This window comes from Octopus bimaculoides, chromosome 10 (assembly GCF_046866305.1).
Source record: "Octopus bimaculoides isolate indiv1 chromosome 10, ASM4686630v1, whole genome shotgun sequence".
Taxonomy (NCBI): Eukaryota; Metazoa; Mollusca; class Cephalopoda; order Octopoda; family Octopodidae; genus Octopus; species Octopus bimaculoides.
The window spans coordinates 32,357,164-32,376,657 of record NC_142937.1 but is presented as its reverse complement, the minus strand read 5'-3'; the positions used below and the strand labels follow the sequence as shown (position 1 = coordinate 32,376,657).

At 31.5% G+C, this 19,494-nt stretch overlaps 1 protein-coding gene across 2 annotated transcripts in view; it reads left to right on the top strand.

Moving 5' to 3' along the window:
- Positions 1–19,494, top strand: part of LOC106881402 (uncharacterized) — a 72,479-nt gene that overhangs the window by 14,902 nt on the left and 38,083 nt on the right. Inside the window, exons 2-4 of one of the 2 annotated variants that reach the window (XM_089358535.1) lie at positions 6,918–7,094; positions 14,083–14,106; positions 17,640–17,834. In XM_089358535.1, coding sequence (XP_089214661.1) covers positions 17,729–17,834 — 106 coding nt within the window. In that variant the 5' untranslated portion in view covers positions 6,918–7,094; positions 14,083–14,106; positions 17,640–17,728. The remainder of the gene's footprint in view (positions 1–6,917; positions 7,095–14,082; positions 14,107–17,639; positions 17,835–19,494) is intronic. The other variant, XM_052971314.2, reaches the window with a different exon arrangement.

The following is a 19,494-nucleotide window of genomic DNA, read 5'->3' as shown; positions in this document are numbered from 1 at the left end:
CAGTCATTTGACTGTGGTCATGCTGGAGCACTGTCTTTAGTCAAACAAATCGACCCCAGGACTTATTCTTTGTAAGCCTAGTACTTATTCTATTGGTCTCTTTTGCTGAACCGCTAAATACACCAATATCGGTTATCAAACAATGGTCAGGGGACAAACGCAAATACACACACACACACATATATATATGATGGGCATCTTTCAGTTTCCGTCTACCAAATCCACTCACAAGGCTTTGGTTGGCTAAAGGCTATAGTAGAAGACACTTGCCTAAGGTGCCATGCAGTGGGACCAAACCTGGAACCATGTGGTTGGAAAGCAAGCTTCTTACCACACAACCATTCCTGCACCTATATCTATCTATACATATATAAGTGTGTGTTTGTTTCCCACTACACCTTGACAACCAGTGTTGGTTTGTTTACATCCCTGTAACTTAGCAGCTTGCCATAGGAAGCCAACAGAATAAGCATCAGACTTTAAAAAATAAGTACTGAAGCTAATTTGCTTGGCTAAACCGCCAAGGCAGTACTCCAGTGACTGAAACAAGTAAAAGTTAGTTTGTAGTGTAGCATACAATGTTTGTGGAGGTGATGATACAGCTTGTTATTTATGGTAAGGAATATATATATTTGCGCACACACACGCGCGCACGCACGCACACACACACACACACACACACACACACACGGTCAGCTTGAGGCTGTAGCAGAAGACACTTGCCCAAGAGACTGAACCCAGAACCATGTGGCTGGGAAGCAAACTTCTTACTACACAACCATGTTTGCACCTGTGTGGCACCTCTGCGGCTATATATAATAATAATAATAATATACAGCTGACTTAGTGAGGATGGGGCAGCATCTGCATTATGTATTCTCTCATTGGTTTTTGATATTTTAATATTTTTAATTGATTAGTTTATACAATTTCTAACAATTCCTACAAATTTATAGTTGAAAATTTGCTTACAAGCCTGTGAGATTTTATTTCCATGATAATCACGTGTTTGGGCATATTGTTTTTGACCCATTGACGCATTATAAATTATTTCAAATATCGTGCTTTTTGATTAATTAATCAAAATATTTAATGCTGCTCTTGTTTTATTATCGATTTAATTTGTATATTAAGGTATCCAAGTTTATCTACCAAGTTTGTTTTACAGCCTGTCTAATCAACTAGTAATTAAATGTTCTGTTGCTCTCCAACGATAATTTCATTTAATACAATTTGTTTATTCTAATCGGGTTTTCAATTAAAGAAATAATCTTTAAAATCGTAAAGGTCCCCTACTTTCAATTGATCTTTTAGCAGTCTATATAGCTATTGCTCAAGTATAATCAACAACTGCTGCTTTTCATTCAGGCAGTCATCAAAAGCTTTTAAATCTTTCAAACTGCAATTCTCTCCCTTTGATCTAACAGTAAAGCCCTTTATTTTAGTGACATGTAGACAGCTTCTTGTTGTCTCAGAATATTAGATCAGTCTAATATCTTTCTTAAATCGCTCAGATTGTATTGCTACCTTGCTGGCAATTTAGTCGACATTGCTGTAGTCATAGAGTCAAACTGTTATCCTCACCCTTTTCCCTGTGACGTCAGAGCATTTGCTATCTTATCTGACAGAGTTAAGTATGGGATTAGTGGCAAGCTTCTCTCTTGGAAGTGGCTGTCGAGAAGATCATGGCTTAGTGTCCATCACTGGCCACCATACTGCAGTGTAGAGTGATGGGATTAGAAAGATAAAAAGGCCTAAAATGAAATCTTGACAAGGAGACCTGTTGGTGTTTCTATCATATAACATTTTGTTGCTGTGGCTATTTGGTGGTTTGCAAAACTTAAAGTGGTCACAGAAGTCAAAAATGATGGAAAGGCTGGATTTATGATGGCAAAGTTCAAAGCTGCATAATTTTCCATCAACGGATCAGCAGCCAAAGACTAGCACTTAGATCATTTTTACTTTTTGGTTTTTGCTTGTATCACAACTTAAACATAATCATTATATGAGAAGATTGTGGCTTTAAGAGATTTTCGTTTTTGTATTAATGTTTTAGACTTTATGGTGCATCTTGTGGTTTTGTTTTTTGTTTTCTTACTCAAATATTTTTTTTTTTATATATATTTTACCTAAGAAAAATTATTTAATGTTGTCTATGTTAAGAGAAAAGAGAGACAGAGTGTGTGTGTGTGTGTGTGTGTGTGTGCATGCATGCACATGCATGTATGTGCGTGCATTCATGTTCATGAAAGTGTGTGTGAGTTGGCGTGTCTGTCTTCATATACAAGTTGATATTTTACTTTTATCTGTGTGAAATATAATTTCTTCCCTGTAACTAAACAAAAATGCTGAGATATTTTCCATTTTCTTTTTTTACTTTCTGAATTTCTTAGGAGGTGTTTTTTTTTTTGTTTTTTTTTTTGTTTTTTCCTCCTAAATATAGTATATAACTATATCTTCCTCTTCCTGAATGCTGTTGACTCAATCTTTCTGATATCATTATCATCGACATTGTCAACACCATTACTATCATTATCTCTGTTTCATGCATGGATAAGTTAGACTATATACGTCTTCAACTCCTTACTTTCAGTCCTAATTCTTATCAACAATAACTACTACACTGCAAATTTTTCTTTGTCTACTCTTGTTTTCTCTACCTTTTGTTCACTCAGTTATTTTCATTGATTTCTACCTCATAAACATAGTTTTCAAGTATTATATCAACACTAATTATTAATGGTCTGTTTACTATTATTGACACACTTTGCATCATTAGAGCATTTCATACTTGTTTCTTTCATTTCCATAGTGTTACTGGTATGCTATGCATATCTTCACAAATGCTTCATGTAATCCTTTGTCTGTAAGGAACAAGCCTTACTAGAGAATTCTTTCTTTCTACTGAAAAATCCTTATTACTATCTAGTTGTTTTTTGCTTTTTTTATGTAAGCAAAATTAAATATTTTCTCCTGTATCCTACACAATAAAAAAGAACATAGCTCTCCTGCTCCTTATATTTAGCAATCTTATACTGATTGTCCTTGTGTAGACAGACTTCTAGCAAGCAGAAACAAAAGATTAGTGCTAATCACCCATTGAAGGATTTGTCTGGTTGCAGAAGGCCTTATAATTTATTTCTTTATTGCCCACAGGGGGCTAAACATAGAGGGGACAAACAAGGACAGATAGAGAGATTAAGTCGATTACATCGACCTCAGTGCGTAACTGGTACTTATTTAATCGACCCCGAAAGGATAACAGGATGTAACTAAATATTGCAAGCTATTTTGCTCAAAACTCTACTGATTCTATTATCCAGTTCCTGTAAGAGAATCTTTCGTTGACATGATTTCTGGTTTTTCATTTTTATCATCATTTTTTAAATGTTCTGTTTTAAAATTGCTGTTTTGAAAACTTAATCGTATTAACCGATAATAGTTATAAATATAAAAATTACATATTAAAGTTATTCAGTGTTATATTATCGTTGCTTAACCCTAGGTTAGCTCTGAATGGACAGAATTATGTTCAAAAGCATTTCAGCCTAAAAACCTTCCCATATTTTTAAAGAGTACATTGGAATACAATATGTAATGTAACTTTTCTTTATTTAAATTGGTAAAGTATGATTTGGAAGAAATTTGCCTCATATTTAACTGGCCAGTGGATTTGTGTGATTATGATTTGTCTATATTTTCAGTCAGTTTTTATTTGCTTTTGCTGTACCTGATAAAACAGGACAGCACAACTCATGCGTTGTCCTTAACCACTACTCTGATCAATCCTGTGTGCTTCAAATAAGATAAATATTACTGGTGATTGAACAGTAGTTAGTCCTCTTACATGGTTATTATTTTGAATTTGTTTCAGAGTTAATATCAGTCTGTAAAGTGCTTTGTAACAAACTAAAAGAATAATACACTCAATAATTTTCAATAAAATCTGAAGTAAAAGTATGCAATAAAGAAATGAAAACATATTCAATAAACATAAATGTAAAAGTATCAAAAAAAAAAAAGAGAAATTAAGATATTGTATGTGATAATTTCAAGTCCAAGTCCTGTTAATTTAGTAGTGTTTCTTAAGAAATTTCTCAGTTGTAAGGTTAAGGTATTTGATTACTAACCACTTAGTGAAGAGCTCAAAAGTTAGGGATGTGTCATTGTTATGAATTATTAAACAGTGTATGAATGTGACAAAAACTGCTGGCTTTTATTTGAAATAATGGAAGAAGGAAATTAAAAAAAGAAAAAGAAATTAACTGCAAGGGAAGCAAAAGAAGCTGCAGATTCATTTGTGATAGCAAATGAAATATTGAAATTTTCAGTAGATAGGAGTTGCACTAACCACTTATTTTACTTGCTAGTTTCGATAAGAAGCTGTTATTTCTGGTGTCTGGCATGAAATAGAAATAAATTATGAAGGTTTGAAGACAAATCTAATAAGAATCAATGAAGAATTAGCACAGGGCAGTTGAATTAAAAGTGTCAAGCTTGGTTCTCAGAAAATTTAGTCATTGTAGAGATATCTAAACTATTTATAAACAGCTAAAAATATCAGTGTGATCAGTAGAGTATTTCAGTTCCACTCAGAAACTTGAAACTTATAAGAGCTCTTCTATGCAACCCCACCCCCCATAGCATTCAGGAATAGTTTTTTTTTTTTTTAACCTAATTTATAGATATGGAGTACAGGTCAGTGGATTATCAGAATCATTGAAATCTTGGAATAAATATTTTGTGGTATATCTTCCAGTGTTTTACATTCTGAGTTCAAATCATACTAAAATCAACTTTGCTTTTCAGAGTTAATTAGATAAAATACCAGTCAAGTACTGCGGTTGATATTGCCTAACTCCCTAACCTCAAAACTGCTGGCCTTGTGTCTAGATTAGAAGCTGTTATACAGGCAGTATAATGAGTGCACAGAGGATACACCAAAATATTCATACAGTTTTTTCTGGAAGTGAAATCAACCACAGACTAAAAAATTATGAGTGCTCTAATATTTTAATGGAAGTAATATTTTGCAAGCATTCTATGCTAATTGTTGTACTATAAATGGTTTTGTATCTGGAGTGTGTTGTTAGTGAAAGATATTTGGAGAATGAATTCATGATAGAAAACACATAGTTGGCTGGCAGAATAGAATAGTGAGTGACATAATCCTTGTGTCAGAAGAATAGTGCTGTATAATAATGGTTTCTAACATGGGTATAATGTCCGACGTTTTGGGTGATGAATAAGTTGATATCATATCATCCCAGTCCTTAATTGATCCTTTATTTTTGACCCCATTGCAAGGTGTCTTTTTCTAATGCACTAACTTCTACCAGTCTGTCACCATGGTGCTGTATAGTCATGGCATACAGGAAGCTTAACAGAGAACCTGATTTGTCTTGAGTTATTTGTTAGCAACCAAAACAACTTTATTCATGTGGATAGTTTGTAAGCTTCAAGAATAGCTGGGTTAGAATCTTTTTTTTTAATTTTTTTTTTTATAGTTAGACCAAACTATAGAACACTGGTTATTATGATACTTCAGTCTGGGAGAACTGAAGCCATGTTATTTTGCATCTTATGCCAACAGAGAAAAATGGGTAAAACCAAGGATGTTGTGCTCATTTTTTATATTTATTATTTATTTTAATAGTTTGACTTAGGATGATAATTCATTCTGTATGTTTCTATTTTTCTTTGGAAATCATGTTTGTTTTTGAGTAAAATGTGATTAATAATTTCAATATATTATCTTTATACCTGACACTTAGAAAAAAAACATTAAATATTATATGATTATATTTGATTTACTTTTTTAAAAAATGATTTGTATTTCTTCATACATTGGTAATCTGTTTTATAATTGATATTGTTTGCTATCATCAAATCTAAAATGAATGCTTTAATAAAGATATATGTTCGTTTGTGCTATTTCTGGGTTGTATTAATATTTGTTACACTTGTCAATTGGTCTGTTGCATATAGTTAGGTTGAGGGATTTTGTTGTTTAATTGAGGGATTTTGTCTATTTCATTTTACTGTAATATGATCAATCTACAAGCAACATCCATATCCCAGTGATCTTCCTATAACTTGTCTATATCATTATGGATAAATGTAGATCCTCCTATTTTTAGGTTGATTACACACATTATGCCAAACTATCTTGATTATTTTCATGTCTTCTTTTGTGCTATCATCGTCAATAGCATTATCTCCTCTATATCCACATATTATTTTTTGTAATAACATTGCATATAAAGCTATTGCTTTGTAGACTGAAACCTTATTTTGTTTAGTATCTAAAAAACATTCTGATTATCTTGGAGAGCTATTAAAATTTAACTTCTTAAAATATATGAATCTGTGTTAAGTTATTTTGAACTATTGTGTACTGCATTTTAATACATTAAGATTTCGAAAATCTATTTAAATTAAAAAAAAAATTGTTCTTGTGATTGTAACTTTAATTGAAATGCATTTAAGTAGAAGGTTTCTGCTAAAGTGTATACCTATTTTCCATCTTGATATCAAATAAAGTTAAATTGGTTTGTTAGTGTCTATCTTTGTTTCTAATTACACTGTCATTTAAACCTGGCTGACTTATGTTATTGCTTTACTTTAGAGCAGCATCATATTCAACTACTTATTAGCATTGTGTTAACACCACTTCCTCTTCACTACGAAGCTCTTTTATTCTGTTTAACATATTTCACTTGGAAGCTTACATAGCGTATATCCACAATTATCTTACTTAAATCCACTTTGAATACATAAAATGGATTCACTGCTCTTGTCTCCATGCACTGCAGAATAACATTCTTGATGCATGTATGTACATACATTTTACTTTGGAAAATAAATTTAACCTTTTGATTGTCAGTATAAGCAAAAGTTCTGTGAATTTCTTCCAGCCACTATGGACCCTAGCCAGCTTCATCTCCAATGCTGATTATGTCTAAATAAGAGAATTTGTCAAGCATGTCCAGTGATTCATCAGAACAAATTATAACCTCTACAAGTGATTCATACATATTACCAACTTTGCTGATGCAATTCTTGCAAGTGCAAGTTGTTCATCTGTCTATCAGGTATTCCACTACACTTTGTGCACCCATCAGTTAATTTATTTACACTATAATATATTTATAGTCATGGAACAAAACCACTTCTGTGTTTATATTCTTTTTTGAAAGTTGTAGTCTTTAACTTATTTGTTTTTCTTGTTCAAATAATAATTGGGGCATTGATCCAAAAATATAAAGGAAAGTTGATTTTTACGTTAAACTGCCCATTATTTTTATCAACTTACCAATTCTAAGCTATTTTGCTATGATTCTACTTTAATTATTAACACAATCTAATTTCCTTGAAATGTTAACATTTGTTCTATACGTGTTCCCTATACATCAAAACTGACAGCATCAACCTTCTCTAGATTCTTGATTGCATGTGACAAATTAAACAAAAACTTTTCTTACCAATAATTTAGTGATTACTTCAATTAAAAGTATTGAGAAACTTAAAGCTCAAATAACCTTAATGAAATAGAGCAAAACCTCTCAAGTTTCTGCAACTTTAACAGCTAAAGTAAAACATATTAATGTTTTATTTAGTCTTGTACTTCTGGAACCATAATTTCTGACTCAGAATATCCATCAGGAAAACAGTTATTCTATCTGTACGGTTTGTTAGCTACAAGAAAAGGCATTTGCATATTAATAAATACTGAGTAAGCAAAAGAAGTTATTATTTGAGATCTATTTCAGTATACAAAAAAGACCCCTTCAATAAATGTTTATTATTATTATTATTTTCACTGTTCCCATAATGACTCACAATTCTATCACTACCATCACAAGTATTAAATTGAATTACTGTAAAATATGAATTCTATACTTAGTATATTGCATTTCTTCACTACAATTACAGATAAGTATTATACGACCTACAATTACTCATACAAGGTGCATATGTATTTGCATGTATGTGTCGGGTCATTTTGAGTGCAACAGGCAACATGTCATCTAGTACAGTCTGTTACATGGTTGGGTGGCTCATTGGTAACTAACATTCCCACCATGGACTAAGTCTGATGTAGAGGATTTCTAGACACTCAGCAAAGCGAAAACAAGACCTGTCAAAAGGACAGATAGACCTAGCATGAGGTTAATGATTACTCCTCCTAGTTCTTGTCAGAACATTTGCTTAGGAAATGAGTAGAGAGGGCTTTTTAGCTGGAGTGGAATAACCTATTTAGACCATATGGATAGGTCCAGGAAGACAAAGGCAAGAGGAGAAAAATAAGCTGTAGCAGGCAATTTTAAGGCAGTTTCCAACAGAACTGATTTCTGGCAGCCTCCTGCAATTGAGGAGAGATACTAGTCATACTTAGTCATTCTTGCCACTGGATCTATCTCTATCACAGTGAAAATAGTAGTACTCGAACACTTCAGTAAGCTTCATTGTGCAAGTATCTTGCAATGTGGATCATGGATTTTGAATCTCATTGTTCCAGTAATTGTAATGTGCAGCTGCACCAATAAAATATTTCTGTAGTTTCTTTGCTTGTGAGGGTACACAACAGGTATAGTATATGCTTTAACAGTTGCTTTTCTTTTGTTGCTCACATTGTGACATTTTCCATTGATGCTATAAGTAGTTATCAAAGTATCTACAACGTTCATTCAAACAGTACAATCTAACTAATAAGTAGTTTTTACTGTTTTGTGAGGATTTTTGAAAGTATTCAGTTATGAAGATATGTGAAGTTATTTAATTGTAAATAGTCATCAGATTTTATGTTAACATTGGAGAACATGTGAACTGGGGGAACAGAAACCGTATCTTAAAATTCATTTTGATCACATTAGATTTACAAACTTAACCAAAATTTTTAAATGTAATTTTCCTTTTTTTTTATATAATGTAAAATTAATTATTAGTTATATTCAGATTTTCTTCTTTTTCTTTTTCTTTGACAAATTATTAGCAACTTCATTTATTTTTCTATATAAATAGATAGCTAGTATGCCACCAAACACAATCAGTTACTAAGTATATATTAGTATCTGTTATTAATTATAAGAAAAATTTAACTTCAAGGATTGTTTTCTTTTCATTTTTTATATATGAAAAATAAATTTAAATATTATTTTTGCTTCTCATATTATGTTTATTGTGACTATTATATTTTGTTTCCCTTTTTAAAAAAACTTTAAACAGTTTAGGAATAATTTCATTGAATTTATAAAATATACATAGATATCTAAAATACAAACAGTTGTATTAAAGATTATTAAGTAAGAATATTAGGAGTACATTGTGTAGAAAAATAGTATAAAGTATATGCTTCCAAATGAGAATTTCTGAAGAAATTTTTTGTACATTGTTTTTAATTCGCTTTCGTAAAATCCTCATCAACAATTTAATGTTTTTCCATGCTTATATGGAGCTGCTATAAAACATATCACCACTCCTTTTTCATCTTTCTTCATCTTTCCCATGAGACCCAGTGTTCTGTGATCTGATTTTATCACTTTTTTTATGTTTCCCCAATCTTTTTCAACACCCTCCACCAACAAGCACGACACTTTTCCACTCAGCACTCATTTTCCATTTGCATCACCTGTCCATACCAATGTGGTCATCTCTCTTGCTTGCTTCAGCTGATGCCTCTAATGCTTAGCTGCTCTTGCAGCTCACCTTAAGTCTCTTTAGTACTTGAGATTCTTCCCCATTCAGTCCCCATGCAGCATCACATATCTAACACATATACCATACATTTTACCCTTTACATGAAAAGTAAAATTTTTGTTGCTATTCATGTTTCTGATACAACCATCTCCACCAGCATCTAAGTAACAAATTATCAACTACATTTAATTGACCATCTTAGAAGGTCATGGTTTTATTTCATAGTTCTTTGTACCACAAATGGTGCCACTATGACATTTGATGTACTGGTACTGAATTTTTAAATTAGTCATTGTTGATTATTGTAAGAATTAAAATCAAAATTAAAATTATTCCTAAAAATTGAAACCATCCATTTTCATGTCTTTGGATTAATGTTCATGACTACTGCCATGGTCATACACACGTAATTAGTAGAACTTAATATATTTCAATCGCATGAAATAATTACGAGCTTTTACAGAGCTTTTTACAATGGTAAAGAATAACATAGTAATTCCTTGCAGCAGGAAGGGCAATGCCATTGAGTACTATATATATTAACCAAAAATATAGTGCAACACCACTAAGGGATAAGTGCTACTGATCCTCAACTAGTGTAATACGCATTATGACAAATTTAAAATTTAAAAAAGAACTTAGGTTTTTGCTCTGATTACAAGAACCCTTTTGAGAATAATGTGGTAAGTATGCAGGCAACTTATACACTGAAGTTGAATCAACAAAATTATTAGGTAATATGATTACAAGTTACACAATTCAGGCATGACTTCCACAGTCCATTATCAGTATGAAACTCCTCCTTAATACAGAAATACCTTGATGCTATTTGAGACTGCATGCATATTCATACATGTCTAGGCAGATAATTTCATTAGCATTAATCTTATGTTAATGTCTCCAATAATTGATTGGAACACACTTGTTACTTTATTGGTGCTTGTGATGATACAGGTTTGTGTGAACTTGAAAATATTCTTTGTATTTGTAAAAGCCTTATTTTGAGATGATTGTATTGAAGGTGCAAATCTGTGCAATGGTTAGAATGCCTCATAACTTGGTTCTCAAGTTGGAAAAATCCTTGTGTGCATCATATCACCATAAGCTGATTGTGATATCATCTTAGAAGGGAGTATTTCTATGTCATGAATTGATTTACACCTTCATTGTAATATAATAGACATTATTTACACAGTAAGACTATTTCTGGAAGTATAATGTAAGCTTCAACTCTGTCTTCATTGACCTGATCTAAGCATGTGACACTGTTTACAATATGCATTACGGATTATTTTCAGGAAGCCAGAGTACCCACAGAAGTACTTCTCCAACTGTTTCATGACAGCAGAAATATTCTTCATTAGAAAACCTTCTGCATGATCAAATAGAAAAATTATGAGAATTGGAACTTTTTACTTCTTTGTGTGCTCTTTAACTTTTTTCATCTTAAATTTACTACTGCATGTTGGCTAAGTACTGTTTGTTATGATAACTGTTAAGGTTCATCCTGAAACACTTGAAAAGTTCATCAAAGAAATGCTATTTTTTGGTGTTTGCTGATGTTTCAGATTCTTAGAACTTTTAATGGTGTTTAATTTGATCCAATGTAGAACTAAAATGTTTCACTCTACAAGTATGCTTTCTATTTATTTTGAATCATATAAGAATAACAGCAGCACAATTTCAGGTAGCAAATCTCCTTAACAATTATTTTGCATTGAAACATGTATTTACAAAAAGATTGCACTGAGTTCCTGCCATATAAGAATTTTTGACTTTCCTCTAAACTTAAAATATATATATATATAATCCAATGAGATAACCTCTGCAATCACTTGACTTGACAAAAATAGCAGCCAAATGTCATTCAAATTACAACCTATTCAATGTGGTTGCTATTTAAGGTTGTAGTATGGTTAACCCTTTAGCAGTTAAACCAGCCATATCCAGCCCAAATATGCTACCTGTTTTATATTCTAGCCAGCCAGATCCAGCCTATCACATCTATCCTTCAATGCTATTATAAAATATGCAATCACATCATCATAATTTTGAAGCTACAAAATAATGCATGATTAATTAAAAATGTGAATGAAAAAGCATTACATTCGACAGAATAATTTGAATGCTAAAGGGTTAAGGCTGTATTAAAAAAAATATGATACTCATGGCTGTTGCATCCTTGATTATATATCTTTCTGATCAAGCTGATGTTGGGCAAACAACTACAACTCAAGGTGTGCAAAGCCATTAGTCTTCATCTCTAGTGTATAATGAGGATTTTTAGCATGGGTGCATCAAGCAGTTGGAAAAATCCTATGCAGATTCCCAACACACTCTCTACATTTACTACAAAGGCTATGTTCTTAACTAGGTTGGTTCTACAAAAATTGCAGCGAAATGCCTCAAGCTATAGTTTCAGTGATTTGAATGTGTCATCTATACAGACAAGAATTCCCAAACAATGTTAGCTAATGGTTGTCACAAGTAAAGATTTAATAAATTCTCAGCAAAAGCTAAAACAGATGATAGTATGCTTGCAACAGAAAAAAAGATTGCCACAAGTAGTAGTAGTAGTAGTAGTAGAAGTAGTAGTAGTAGTAGTAGTTGCTTTGCATTACCACCTGCTGCCAAACTTGATCCAAACTGACTGAAGTAGAATAAAATTTGTAACAATCATAGCACATATGCCAGTAGATATTGCTACTAACTTCATTATAGAAAAATTTTTAAAAAACAAGGAGATTTTGTGTTCTGGAAATGAGAAATTACTCGGAATGTGGGATGTGGAATAAGAATATTGTTATGGTACACAGTGTATGCCAGAAAATGCAATTTTTTTTTTAAATTAAGTTTTTGTACATTATTTTCTTTCTTTCATTCTTTAGATCTTAAATTTAAATATTAAGGAATTTTTACATTTCCCTGATTTGGAAAGTTTTCTTCCAGTGTTCTTTCTGTGTTATGTATTAAATTTTCATTTAGATTTTTGGCTTTTATCTTAGAAATTTTAGCATTTGTTATCATTGTTATATATTTCTTCCTTAACTCTTATTTTTCCTGTAGTAAAGTGATCACATCTAATTCCAGTTACAAATGTTGTTACTTTTTATGTTGCTTTCACCATTTTTTGTTCTTTGTTCTTTTATTTATTACTAACGTTTTCTATGATTAGATTTACATAGAAAAATTACAAATCAATGATGATAGAATACATGGTAATGTTATTGCTACAACAAGAAAAGAATTGTTATATTTATCCATAACTTTCTGTTCAATTTTATGTGTTAGGCGTCTGACAGGATAACATCTAAATTATCATCTTGACATTATGCTAGCTGCAGTATTTATGCTCACCAGCATCTTGGTAAAATTATCATTGCCTACAAAACTGAAATGAAGAGTCATATTGAATTTTATACCTTGTATCTTTCAACAGCTTACGACTAAAAAATCCCAGCAGATCCCCAGTAAATGAGGCTCATGCAAAAATGTCTCCTTAATACCTCAATTATGCTATCTAATCTGCAACATTTTCAAATACTTTCGCACTCTGATCCTGTTTAAGTCTAGGACTTTGTTTCTCATTTGACACAGATTTGAAAGTTTTGGTCACTGATTAAATGTCAATATTTGACAGAACAGAAACACTGTTCATAAACAATTGATGACTGATGCGGATTTTAAGGTTGTTTAAAAATAAAACTAATCTTGAATTTACACAAACATTAATGCTACTAAATTACTATTGCAAGTTGCTATGCCATTTCCAAACAAATGATAACCTTAATATAATTACATTTTTCTGTTCTTTATTTTAATTATTACTACACAAATGATATACAAATCAGTTTCAAATTGTTTCTGTTCAAATGTGTATAATGTTTTTTTTTTCTCCTTCTTTTATTAAATACCAAAATGTGAAGTAATTTGAATTTTAATTTGATTGAATTAACCTACTTTTATAAAACTATCTAATTCATATAAAATGCATTATAACAGAAAATTCTCTTATCTTTTTATCTGGGTTATAAGAGAAATATTAAAGTATTTCTTTCATCTTTTATTCATTATTAGCTTCTTGAAATTACATTTATATATACATGGTAAGATAATGAATGATAATTCAAATTAACAGTAAATTTCTTTAAAAAAATGATGTTATGGAAACTCCTGGGACTTTTGTTTTTGTTGGTTATATTTTAACATTAGAAATATAGAATGCTTAATCCTTTTATTTATCAGAGTATTGAATTCATTATATAAGTTTATATCTAAGATTTAGATTTAAAAACTGCTCCACATTGTATCAGTAAATGAATTTATCTTAAATGAAGAGCTCTTTGTAAGTAAATTGTGACATGAAAACTCTTTTGTTGATAGATGAATTCTAAATTAATCACCTTGGTAAGAAGTTTTTTTCTTTATTTCCCTAGTTTGCTTGTGTTTAACAGTAGCTACCCATGAGCTCCAATACAATTATTCAAGCAAAATTATATCTCTAATTCATTTGCTTTTTTTGTATCTTCATCAGTGGTATACACTTGATGTCTTCTTACACAACTCCCCATAACTTACCACTCATCTCTGCTTTTGTAATATTTGATCACTCTATTTAGAAATTTCACAATATTCCTTTAAGCCACATATTCTTAATATTTATTTATTTATTTTTGAGTCTTTCGTAAGTGTTGGTGATACAGAGCTGTGTTGTTAGCACTTCTAGCATGGTCCAGGCTCACAAAAAGACCTGAACTCAGCAGCATTATCACTTTTACAATGCTTCACTGCTTATAACACTGAACCATTTCACTGTTGTACTACTTACAACTACGTGAGTTGGGTCATCTGAACATAGTACAATGCTAGTGACAGGATATACACCACCAAATCCTTAGTTGGCTGTCCAGTATATTATTTCTCTTATGAGCCCAAAATATTTTATATTTATATAGTTGTTAACCTTCTATCAAAGCCAAATATATTCCACTATGCTATATTACATTATAGCTGGCATTGTTTCTTTCTTTTTTTTTTTTCTTCTTCAGCACAATAACCCTGTACAACATTCAGAAAGAGGTTTTCCCATCTGTACATCTCTGTCTAGAGTCAAGTTGTGTTTCCAACTATTTCTGCATTACTACAACAAATTCTAGTCATGTATACTCCCTCCAAAATAACCAGCTTTTTGTTTCATGTGTGCTACAATGTCTGATTTCCAAGCCATTAGAAATTTTTATGTCAATGGTGAATATCAGTGACTATCATCATAATAATGATGTTTATTTTCCCCATGGTTTAAAAAGATGTATTTGTACCTTAATTTTACCTTAGATTGTTTTCAAGTTTACTATAACTCTCTTTCCAATTTTTTTTTTCCAAGTTCTTTTCATTTCTTGCAAAATCTTATTTGTTCTACGATAAATTTTTCCATCAAGTTACATCACTTTTTCACTGAACCATTCACCATGATATAGACATTATATGTCTGTACCAAATAAGTGTTTTTCCTGCATATATCAGCAATACTTTTGATGCTTAATTTCTTTCTCAAATTTCTGTAAGTTCACATCGAATATCCGTTAGACCATATCTGACCTATTCCTCACACTTTCTGTTAGTGTTTAGTGTCTTTCTGGCAGATTTATTTGTTGTTCCCTAAAATATCTTCCATTCCTATGCAGCCTTCATCATTAAACTATCAAATCATAAGCTCCATCTCAATCATTATGTTACTTTACTCAGCTAACAAACCTTATATGACATCAAAACTAGATTACAAAACACTGGTTTATAAATTGTCTTGCAAAGAATTGAGGGGGAAATATTGGAAAATATCAGAAATTAAGGTCGTGTTTACCATAAATTGAACTGTATTTAGAGCATCATTTGAAATTCTACAACACAAACAGATATGACTATCAGTAACTAATCAAAGCTATATATTTGAATAGTACAGTATGACCATTTATATTTGTATTTCTGAATAGATTTGACATGTAAAATTTGGAAAAATTAAAATAATTAAATACTTATATTTTTTTTTTTGTTTATATAAAGCAAATTATTTGATATATAGAATATAAAATAAACTGTAAAACTTGTCAACAACAACAAAAAAGATCTTAATCTTCTTAATCTAAGGATGTTAGTGATACTAACATTGAGTGAATTAGTTAGCAGCTCCACTTTTGGAGTTCACATTTACTTAGTTTAATCTTGGCTGTTTTATTCAAAGTTTTGCTTTTATTATTTAAACTTTAAGTGACTATCCAGGATTCTTTTGTTAATATTGGATGAGAGGAGTTAGAGTCCATTTGAAAATGTTATTATCTAAAAGAAGGATTATCACCTATATCTTTTCAGTATAAGAACTGTGAATATCCAAAAGCATAGCAAAAAAAAATTGTATATGTGAGTGTACGTATATTGACATTTGCACATGTATAAACCCATAAAAATTCATATGTCCAGCACTGCATACATATTTCAAACAAATGTCATGTTATAGAGTTACTTCAAATTTTCTTTTGCATTTAAAATCGAATTTCTCTTACAGTTTCAAGAGGACAGTAATATTTTGCTTTCCGTTTGACTTAAGGTCTTGTACAATTAACTAGCCAAAGCAATTGTTGCTATTAATGTTTGTATTCAAAAGCTGTCAGTGTTTCATCTATGTGCATCATATATGTGTATACCTGTGTGTGTATTGTTCTGTATGTAATTACATTGATATAAATGTCATGTGTCAAATGCTCCATGAGATCACTGTCTATAATCATGACTTTATACTCACTTTTTCACTCTAATGATATTTTATGCAATACATATGTTCAGGAAAATAGTGTTAAGTCATAACCCTTCAATGTGGGTGTTGGACTTCAGCAGGGGTGCATATTGTAACCTCTTTTTTTCACAACTTTTATGAAGTGGATTGACATGTATAATCATTGTGAAAGTGGTATCACAATCGGTTGGCTGATATTTGCAGACAACATGGTTCTACTTGGCTCATCAGAAGATGATCTCCAGCATGTACTGATTGGGTTTCCTGCCAAGCATTGCAAAGCAAGAATGAAATTTAGTGTTGCAAAGACTGAGACATTCATGACTGAGTCATGTCTGGGGAACATGAAGGCCAATTGACATTGCCATAGTGGGAGATTATTCTCTCTACAAAGCACTGCCGTAACAACTGCATTGTTTCTCTTGCAGTATGATCAGTTGGCCCATCTTGCTGGAACCATGTGCAAGGTCTACTTCCCAGACTTGACTAGCCCAGATTTTTTTCTTGTGGGGATACCTGAAAGAGAGGGTTTACGTTAACAAACCAGAGACCCTAGTGCAATTGAAGGAGAATATCAATAGAGAAATCAGAGCAGTGGGGTCTGAAACTCTTGAGGTGTTATGGTTTTGGAAAGAACACGGGTGTATGAAGCTGAAAAGCGATATCATTTTTCGTATGTGATGTAGTAGTGTTGCAGAATCTGACTGGTGCATATTAACATATGTCATGAGCCAGTGATTGAAGAGTATTGTATATTCCTTAGAAGATTCTTTTAGCCTGCTATGTATATCTTGGAATTATTGAAGAATAAACATTAAGTACATAATTATGATGTATTGCAGTATTTTAAATTTCTTTTATGTAAGTATTAATATATTTTTGAGAAAACATCACATATATTGAAGAATTCTTTATTTTCCATGTGAAAATCCTAACTCTAATATTTAACTAATACTATGTTGTTTTTCAGAGCTAATTGCTCACTTCCTGAGGATTAAAAGAAAACATACTGATTACAGTTCAATGTATTGAAGGTCTTTTTCTTTTATTTTTCTTCAAGTTATTTTTTTATGCCCTACTGATACTCGGATGATAGCATTTTAAAGTTTTAATTTTTAATTATCTAATATGTCTCTGGTTAATTGTGTTGCAGGTGACAAGCCATTACCAATCCACTGTATTGTTGAACAGATATCTGGTAATTCAAGTTTTGACAGTTGTAACAGTCATACTACTGTTGAAATGGATAGCTATGCCATTCTTCCAGGTAGTACTCCAATGAGTGAATTGGTGCAAGCTGCTCTGATAAAACTGGGATACAGTACTGCTGAGTCTGTTGGTGCAAAAGGTAATTTTACTTATGTAGAATTTTGATTTTCTTACAAATATCCTCCTCAGCACTGCTTCCCACTGTTGTACAAATTATAATCTGATAAGCTAATTATTATATTTAATTTATTTGATATAATTATCATATTTGATATCTAATATACACTATTTCATATAATCATCATATTTGATATTTATGTTACATACATTGCTTCATATAATTATATTTAATTAGTACTTGATTATTTTACTGCTAAGCTAATTTTATAATAGTTTTGTTTTTTAATAATTCATTTATATGCCATAATACTAGCATTGGTCAAATGCAAAGGTAGACATATATAAATAATACTAAGAGAAGCAAACATGAAGTGCTTCTTATTTCTTCCTATTTGTTTACATTTAAAACATAAAACTGTATTTTTTTTTTTTCCTGAAATATAAATATTTCATATTTTGCTAAATGCATTTAAAAAAGTTTAAATATCTCATCTTTCTCTTTTTTTTTTGTAATGTATAAACATTTTTTTCAGTATCGAGCTTTTTTGTCATTTTATATTCATATATTTCTATTTTCGGGTTTGGTTGAATCTAATACCCTTCATAACCTTATATTTCTATCAGCATATTGTTACAATGTCTACTCAAGTATAGATGGTCAAGTGCTAGCAAGTTTTACAGCTCTTAAGAAAGCCATGCATTTCACTCTTCCCATCCCACTATATTCTGAAATCAAGAGGGTTAACTCTGATTTTCAAAGGCAAAGAAATAACTTTTAGTATCTAATAACATCTCTATCCTGAGTTCAAGTCCTACAAAGTAGTCTTTGACTTCTATCCTTCTGGGGTCAACAAATAGGAATCAATTACTGAGTTAATATCCCTCCTCACAAATAGTGACCTTGTGCTTATTTTAGAGATCATTAACATTATTTATGGGTCAATAAAATAAGAACCATTTGAGTCTTGGGCTCAATGCAATCAACTTACTTCTTCCCCTGAAATCGCTGGCCTTGTGCCAAAATTTGAAAACATTATTATCATTATCAGGTCATTAAGAATGAAATGTCTGATTTTGAGCCGAAGCCCTCTCTGACCCACACCTCTGTTAGTTCTTTTTGGTTCCAAAATTTGGTTCTATACACATTTTTCCTCTTGTATATCCATAATCTACTTCCATCACCTCCCACAATGCCAACTCCTGTGCAGGTGGTTCTTTCACTCCTTTGTGATGTTCTGCATACAAGCATTATTCACATGTAACCTAGATATCATGCCAAGTCTGTATTGACTGGTCACCTCTACCAACATTTCCTTAACTTATCTGTCTCTCTTCTTCAGGCTACCCACAAATCATGTTCCCAAACATTTCTCCCTAAAATGTCAGCCTTCTGGAATTCCCTCCCTCCCTATTTTTTCTTTTGCTGCTATTGAGTTGCAGTTGTTCAGAAAGTACATTGTCAACCACAATAATCTCACCAGTCTCTAAAAGTCTGTGAAGGCCATTGGACACAGCTTTTTCTTCCAGACAAAACATAAAAAAAAATATATAGTGTAGTTGCATTGTCAAAGACAGGGAGTTTGGGAGTCATGCTGCATTTCTGGCAAATAAATTTTGTTGTCTTCAGGCTTTCCATTATTGTAATTGATGCCAGTAGTGTAAAAAGAAACTGTAATTCT